At 39.5% G+C, this 8838-nt stretch overlaps 2 protein-coding genes across 2 annotated transcripts; one reads left to right on the top strand and one right to left on the bottom strand.

Annotated features, from left to right (window-relative positions):
- Positions 1–645: 645 nt before the first annotated feature.
- LOTGIDRAFT_175373 (hypothetical protein) lies at positions 646–1266 on the top strand (the record flags this gene model as incomplete). Its single annotated transcript, XM_009056393.1, has 1 exon — positions 646–1266. The coding sequence occupies one exon, from the start codon at positions 646–648 to the stop codon at positions 1264–1266; it is 621 nt and encodes a 206-aa protein (XP_009054641.1).
- A 5515-nt stretch (positions 1267–6781) lies between these two features.
- Positions 6782–7225, bottom strand: LOTGIDRAFT_175372 (hypothetical protein; the record flags this gene model as incomplete). Its single annotated transcript, XM_009056392.1, has 1 exon — positions 6782–7225. The coding sequence occupies one exon, from the start codon at positions 7223–7225 to the stop codon at positions 6782–6784; it is 444 nt and encodes a 147-aa protein (XP_009054640.1).
- Positions 7226–8838: the final 1613 nt, after the last annotated feature.

The raw sequence follows: 8838 nt of genomic DNA, 5'->3' as shown, positions 1-8838 counted from the left end.
ACGGCCCGCTAAGTCCACCTAGGGCTCGTTTAAGGGATTTTTTGTTAGTTTTTGTCTCCCTGCCTTATTGTCATGGACAAGACTAGTGTCCAGAGGCGGACCCTGGTTTTTTCCCAAGCGTCCGGGGGCCAATTTTTATATGGCCATGATTATGTGGCTTTTTTGCAGGAGAGGGGGGTAGACCCAAAGTCAATAGTGTCCATGGGCTCGGGTCGATCCTCTCGATCTTTTCACGTCACTTTCGAGTCGGAGGTCACGGTATCTGATATACTAGCAAAGGGGTCTGTCGCGGAGATTGGCAATAATTCCTTTTCCCTTTCTGGTTGCGACAGAACCCGTCTGGTAGCTAGATTATTCTGGCTACCAGAATATGTCTCAGATTTCGACATCGAAAAGTTTTTTAGGTCCTTTGGATGTAAAGTGCTGTCAACTAATAGGGAATTTTACTCCCATGAGGGTCTTAAGCACATCAGGACCCTCACTAGGAGAGTTTTGCTAGAAGGGAAACCTTCTGCCTTTGATTCTGTCCCGCATACCTCTTCGGTATGCGGTAGAGACACCCTCATCATTTTACAGGGCAGGGCCCCTATTTGCCTTAAGTGTTTTAGGCCCGGGCATATGAGGAAGGAGTGCCCTATGTCATCCATGGCTACGACTTCCTCATATGCTAACATAGTTAGCAATGTTCCGAGGTCTGTTGCCAATACTACTAGTACTGTCAACAAGAAAACAGACTTTGTACCTGCTACGACTTTATTATCTGCAAATAACAGAGTGGATGATGAAGGATTTTTTACACCCAAAAATAGCGCAAAGAAGCGGTCATCATCCGAATCTGAAAATGTTTCTAATGCTATTGCTAACTCTTCCTCTTTGAGTTCTCGAACCAAAAAAGTTGCTTTACAGCCACCATCACCACCACCTAGAAAAGAAAAAAAGAAATCAAATATTAATAATAATAGTAATAATAATAAAAATAATAATAACAACAATAATAAATTAAAGTCTGCTGCTGCTGGGGCTAACACCCCTTCAGCAATTCCTATTATTACTCCTAAAGTAAAACCAGGCAAAATATCTTTATGTAAAGAACCCCCTCAGGACAGGGAATCCACTGCGACCCTGGCGGAATCCATGGACGCCATTGAAAACATCGCAGATACCCAACTTCTTAACGAGATGCTGGGTAGCATGACTCCCTGTCGATCCACCGACGGGGAGGGTTTTGGTTCGGAGGAGGAGTCTTGTGAAGACTCTCCAACTTGATTTTACTTACCTTACGTTTTTGACTTTCTTGCATATTTATCTTTTACTTACCTTTTTTGTTCTTACCTTTATTTCACACTTCCGTCATGGACCTAGTGATAGCTTCCATAAACTGTCATGGTCTTTTAGGACCGAACAAAATCCATTATTTAAATAATTTATTACTTCTTGAACGTTTTGATATCGTTTTTCTTCAAGAAACACATGTTTCTGATATCAAAATCGCAAAATATTTTGAAAAGATACTTACATTTTACAAATGTTTTTGGTCCTTTGGATCTAATCGAAGTTGTGGTTCGGCCATTTTGGTTAGAACGTCACTCGATTTTACTGTTAATAAATTTCACTTTGATCTGCAGGGCCGTCTTGTGATCCTTGACATTTCAATAAATGATATATCCTTTAGATTTTTAAATATTTATTGCCCTAATAATCCTTCCAAAAGGAAAGATTTCGCATCTTCTTTGAGTCATCATCTCGTTTCATCTAGGCACATAGTCCTTGGTGGAGATTTTAACTTTATCCATGATAATGTTTTAGACAAGGTTGGTGGTAACCAATCTGTAACATCGTCTAGCGTGTCTGACTTTGATAACATTTTAACACCTTTTAGTTTCAAAGATATTTTCAGACACTTACACCCATCCAATATTCTTAACACCTGGAGAAGCTCCTCAGTAGCTTGTCGGTTGGACAGATTTTATGTCCAATCCGACAAGCTCTCATTATGTCATTCCTTCACGTCTCATGCATTGATTTTTTCAGATCATCTTGCCATCTCTTTTAAATTTATATTAAATCCTGATATTTCCGTGGGCAGAGGCTATTGGAAGTGTAATAGCTCCCCTGTTAACAACATCGAGTTTAAGCAGGATTTTAATCACTTCTTTAAAATATATAAATACTAATACTAATAAATTGATGATCTCTCGCTTGAGACGTGGGATGCGTTTAAGGATCTTACAGCACAATTTTGCAAAGAATTTAATAAGAAAATTCGATTACGTAAAGAGAAGGAGGTTTTGGACTTAACATCTGAGTATAGGGCTTTAATTCGCCATGGGAATGTTGCTCCAGGTAGTGGCTCTGTCCGAATCTCGGAATTAAAGAACCAGCTCAGATGTTTAGAAGACCTAAAACTTGAAGGGGCCCGTATTCGATCGAAGGCCGAGTATTTAGAAAATCATGAAAACCCTTCTCGCTTTTTCCTGAAAAAAGAAAAGGATCGTGCTGTAAAAAAACATATAACTAAAATAATAGACGGGAATAATTATCATACCACCAATAAGGATATCATATCTTCTTTTAGTAACTTTTATTCATCTTTGTTTTCTAGGGAAGATATTGACCTACAAGAAGCCTATAGTTTCCTTGAGGATTTGCCTTCCTTGGATGATCTTTCCAGAGACTCTCTGGAGGATCCGATATCCAAGGAGGAAATCCTCAATGCTTTGACAAACATGAAGAACGAGAAGTCTCCTGGTCCAGATGGACTTACGAAGGAATTTTATCTTGCCAATTTTGACGTTCTTGGCGATGTTCTAGTTCAGCTTTACCATCTTGTTTTTGATGCAGAGTCGTTAACATCTTCTCAGAAGTTATCCTACATAACTTTACTCTACAAGAACGTTGAGCATCCTGAGAGCGTCAAGAATTGGCGTCCTATATCTCTCCTGAACGTAGACTACAAGATTTTGTCTAATGTTTTATCTGTAAGACTTGGAAGGGTTTTAGATGACATTGTCGGGATTGACCAGACCTGTTCTGTTCCAGGAAGATCAATTCTCGACAATGGTCATCTGTTGCGTTCAGTTGTGGACTATGTTCGGGAGAGAAACTTACCTTTAGCGTTCGTCTGTCTGGACCAGGAGAAGGCTTTTGATAGGGTCAGCCATGATTTTTTATTTTTAACTTTAAAACATTTTAATTTTGGGGCTAATTTTCAAAAGTGGGTACGAATTTTATACAGTAATATTTCCTCGGCTGTGATCGTCAACCAGCATATTTCTCGGCCATTTCAGGTTACACGCTCTGTTCGTCAGGGTTGTAGCCTGTCACCACTGCTTTACATCCTGGTATTGGAACCCTTTTTGCTTCGTGTCCGTAAGGACACAGCTAGCATTTTGTTATCAAAATTCAAAATTCTATTGTATGTTGTATTTTTATATTTTTTTATAATTCAGGTGCTGTGATCCATTTTGGCTCCTTTTATTTATTTCATAATTTTTGATTTTGTAAAATTTCAAAATTCTGTATTGACTTTTGAGCGATGAAACTGTGCACCTGGCTGCGTTCTCATTTCCCTTGAGTAGACTCGTAAAGGGACCGAAGTGTCGGGTCTCGGAAGTGGGAAGTAAGTAATTTGCTCCAAAATTTCTTTGTTTTATGTTGTCTCTTTTTCCTTTTCAGTGTTCCAGTCGCGTGTTTTTATTGTAAATATTTGTTTGTATATATGATTTTATTTGTTTTAATAAATCTTATTAAAAAAGAAAAAAAAAGTATCTGTTCTTATCAGCTTAATATCTGATACGTACCCCATCGGGGTACTTCGATATTAATCTGATTTTTGGACTTAGATGAGGTGCCCGGAGCTTGCTCCGCCCTCATCACGGGTTGCCCTGGTATTGCAGTACTTCCAGGCGTGGCCCACCCTCATAATACAAATGAAAAGAATCCCCCTTACTACCATGCCAGCTTGCTACTAGCATATGCCGTACACCTTCCAGAAGTGGGAAATTGGCGTGTGCTCAAAGCTCGGCTGAAAATCGACGTTTGCCCTACGTCTCACACTGCTTGTGCAAACCAGAATATTAATAGAACGTAATGCTCTGCTAAATGTATCGAAATGGGTTGCACTGGCATTTGCGTAGCCTGAGTGCAAAAGAAAGAAAGAGAGAAAGAACGAACGAACGAACGCTGTTCACAGAGAAGATCTTTTTTCTATGTCCTTATTTTCCTTTTTTTTTCTTTTTTTCTTTTAAAGACCGACTGTGTCGAGACCATCGCGAAAAGGTACAAATTTATATGAGGTCCCAAACTGACTCTGAGCGGGTATCGCTTCTCGGCCTTTTGGCTAAGATCAAAGTGTAGTGTTATGCTCTTCGCTTGGGTTTTAGGCAAAATATTTGAGTACAAATATCCGGCATTATGCGTTTGTGAGAACGACTCAATTTATCGCCACTAGTGGGAATCGAGCTCTAATTTGTTTTTTTTTTTTTTTTTTTTTTTTCTCTCCGGTGGTTAGGGTCGGGCTTCGACTTCGACGGCCCGCTAAGTCCACCTAGGGCTCGTTTAAGGGATTTTTTTGGTAGTTTTTGTCTCCCGAGCCTTTTTGTCATGGACAAGACTAGTGTCCTGAGGCGGACCCTGGTTTTTCCCCAGGTGTCCGGGGGCCAATTTTTATATGGCCATGATTATGTGGCTTTTTTGCAGGAGAGGGGGGTAGACCCAAAGTCAATAGTGTCCATGGGCTCGGGTCGATCCTCTCGATCTTTTCACGTGACTTTCGAGTCGGAGGTCACGGTATCTGATATGCTAGCAAAGGGGTCTGTCGCGGAGATTGGCAATAATTCCTATTCCCTTTCTGGTTGTGACAGAACCCGTCTGGTAGCTAGATTATTCTGGCTACCAGAATATGTCTCAGATTTCGACATTGAAAAGGTCCTTTGGATGTAAAGTGCTGTCAACTAATAGGGAATTTTACTCCCATGAGGGTCTGAAGCAAATCAGGACCCTCATTAGGAGAGTTTTGCTAGAAGGGAAACCTTCTGCTTTTGATTTTGTCCCGCATACCTCTTCGGTATGCGGTAGAGACACCCTCTTCTTTTTACAGGGCAGGGCCCCTATTTGCCTTAAGTGTTTCAGGCCCGGGCATATGAGGAAAGAGTGCCCTATGTCATCCATGGCTACGACTTCCTCATATGCTAACATAGATTCAGTAAGAAAAGTGTGCCAATTCCAGCAGAGATTGGATGTAGAAACTCCTTTGGCTCCAAGATTAAACTCATGTGAAGCCTTATGTTCAGAGTGAACAATTCCTTTATATATTCTCTTCATAAAGTTACCTCTTCTCCTATAAGTCCTTCTTCGAACAGCAACACGTCTCCGTCTAAAAAAATTCCTCCGACGACGGTTAAAGTATCTTTTCTTAGCATAAAAACGCCTTCGGTTAAAAACACGTCTTTTACCGTAGAATGCCATCTTTAATGTCACTTTAAATTGCAACTGACGTTACTAAGAAACATGACGTCAAGAACAGCTACATATGACGTTAAAGTGAGTCTGATACCTATAGCAACGTCAAAAACATCGACGTTTGCTAGCGCCGCGTGTTAAAGCATGTGACGTTTCAACCAACCAATGGGCAAGACATTGTAAAACTAAAAAGCATTTGGGTAGTGGAAAGAAAGAAAAAGTGGAAAAGGCAGGTCAGTATTTCTTTGTAACGATTGGAAGAGCAGCAAAGTATGGAATACAGAAGAAGTGGCTAAACTGGAAGTTTGCAGGCAAATTGGTGGCTGGTAACGAATGGGGACTCAGTGGAAGGACAGGGCATTGCCATGCGTACATACAGACAACTGAAAAGATGAATTTCCAGAGATTTAAGCAGTTATGGACATCACAGGGTTTCCCAAAGTACGACGACATACAGAGTGTTAAAAGCATCCACAATACGGTTAGATATATCACAAAGGAGGACCATAAGGCGATATTAGACCACATTGATATGGATTTGGTGAGCCTGCCATGTAAGGCGTGGGTAACTGCTCAGAGGTATTACAAGATGAAGAATCTGCCAGCTAACAGTTACCCCTACTGCAATCTACCCCCCACCAGAAGAAATCATTCCTGGAAATATACGATGAATATGCGAAGCAGAATGTAGAAGATGATGTAAGAGAAATGTATAAGGAGGAGAAATTAAGAAGATGGCAGAAGGAGACTGAAGATAGAGAAATTGTATGGATATTCGATAAGGATGGAGGAGCAGGCAAGACGTATTTATGCAAACATTTAAATGCAGTAGAAGGAGCAGCGATATTTCAGAATGGAAACTCAAAAGACATCAGCTATGCTTATAATGGCGAAAGTATCGTATGTTTCAACTATACCAGGGAAGATGAGAAATATGTCAATTATGCTATACTGGAAAACCTGAAGGATGGATATCTATTCTCCGCCAAGTATGATAGTAAGACGAAACATTTCAAAAGTCCAAAAGTGGTATGTATGCCGAACTTTATGCCGGATGAAACTAAAATGTCAGCTGACCGCTATTGGAACTTTCAATTAATGAAGAAAGAAGACGAATACAAAATGATTATATGTTAAAATAAATTTATTGTTAATAATAAAATGAATGTTCAAGCCTCTCATTTTTTATAAATCAATAATGGCAGCTGGGCCCTTGATCTTCAGGAAAAAACCGTTAAATACTCCATGGCAGCTGAACCCTAACACAGATCGCCTCCGCTCTCCGGGACTCCGGCTCGTGGTGTGGCCCCTCGTCTGGCAGCTAATTGACAGTGTCATAGCCCTCTAAAACTTCAAAACCTTCAGGAGTAGCAGCAGAATAAAGATCATCTTTAGCTGTATAGATCTGGCCATCTCTACGACCTTTCCAAGAAAGCCCAACACTGTAGTACCCTTCAACAAAGGTATTAGGAGAACCTTTAAGGGTATAGATGATACCATTCATAGAAGAAGCTGGAGAAGCACCATGGGTAAAATAGGCAGCATCAATCCAAGGTGAAAGAGATTTACCACCAATAGCTACAGATTTAGCAGCAGAAAGCTTAGGCTGGAACTTGGGGTACATCCTAAGCTTGTACTTCTTTCCATTACGAATTAAACGTTCACGAGTATTGGGGCAACAGTTCTGGTTATCAATAGACATGGTACGACCTTGAGCATCTGGATCGTAATAAAATCTTAATAAAAGTGACATTAAAGATGGCATTCTACGGTAAAAGACGTGTTTTTAACCGAAGGCGTTTTTATGCTAAGAAAAGATACTTTAACCGTCGTCGGAGGAATTTTTTTAGACGGAGACGTGCTCCTGTTCGAAGAAGGACTTATAGGAGAAGAGGTAACTTTATGAAGAGAATATATAAAGGAATTGTTCACTCTGAACATAAGGCTTCACATGAGTTTAATCTTGGAGCCAAAGGAGTTTATACATCCAATCTCTGCTGGAATTGGCACACTTTTCTTACTGGATCTATTAAGAGTCAGACTTCATCTTACTTGAATCTTTTTGACGAAGTGAAGATTCGTCACGTCACCCTGGTTAGCAATGTTCCGAGGTCTGTTGCCAATAGTACTAGTACTGTCAACAAGAAAACAGACTTTGTACCTGCTACCACTTTATTATCTACAAATAACAGAGTGGATGATGGAGGTTTTTTTTACACCCAAAAATAGCGCAAAGAAGCGGTCATCATCCGAATCTGAAAATGTTTCTAATGCTATTGCTAACTCTTCCTCTTTGAGTTCTCGAACCAAAAAAGTTGCTTTACAGCCACCATCACCACCACCTAGAAAAGAAAAAAAGAAATCAGATAATAATAATAATAGTAATAATAATAAAAATAATAATAATAACAACAATAATAAATTAAAGTCTGATGCTGCTGGGGCTAACACCCCTTCAGCAATTCCTATTGTTACTCCTGAAGTAAAACAAGGCAAAATATCTTTATGTAAAGAACCCCCTCAGGACAGGGAATCCACTGCGACCCTGGCGGAATCCATGGACGCCATTGAAAACATCGCAGATACCCAGCTTCTTAACGAGATGCTGGGTAGCATGACTCCCTGTCGATCCACCGACGGGGAGGGTTTCGGTTCGGAGGAGGAATGAAACAGTTTTGGTAATACGATCTTTATGTTTATTATGAAGATTTTTAAAACATGTGGGGAAATCAATGGTAGGATTGTCCCCAACAACAGAAGGAATAAAAACGATATCCAGTAAAAGTACCTGATATATAAATTTAGTTGTTAATTTTTTAAAATCTACATTAATGTTATTCCTATGGGCTATATTTAAGAATAATAAAAAATTGGAATAACAATATTGATAAAATTTAGGCATATAAAAAGCATGAGGTTGAAGATTAGAAAATAATGAAGAATTGTATTCTCTTAATTGCAGGCCAAGCCAGAACTTAAACCATGAAAACCATTTGACATCCCTACCTAAAATACCATTAACAACGTGCATTATACGAATAGATTTTAATTTAGAAGAGATGTGAATGATTCCAGAACCACCATGAAGCTTACTGGAATACATTACATCCCTTCTTACCGGTTCATTTTTTGATGGCCAAATGAAATTAAAACAGAGACGTTGAACTTTATCTATAAAATTAACTGGAGGAAGTATAATGGAGCACACATACCACAATTTGGACAATGCCATTACGTTACAAATGGTGGATCTGCCGAAAACAGAAAGTGATCTATATTTATATAAGTTTAACGACTTTTCTATTTTATTAAAAACATTATCCCAAAAGGATGGCACATTACCAAAAGGGATCCCCATCAACTTACTGCCATCAATCC

This window comes from Lottia gigantea (genome assembly GCF_000327385.1).
Source record: "Lottia gigantea unplaced genomic scaffold LOTGIsca_273, whole genome shotgun sequence".
NCBI lineage: Eukaryota > Metazoa > Mollusca > Gastropoda > Lottiidae > Lottia > Lottia gigantea.
The sequence above is the reverse complement of the archived record's forward strand: the minus strand, read 5'-3'. Positions and strand labels throughout refer to the sequence as shown.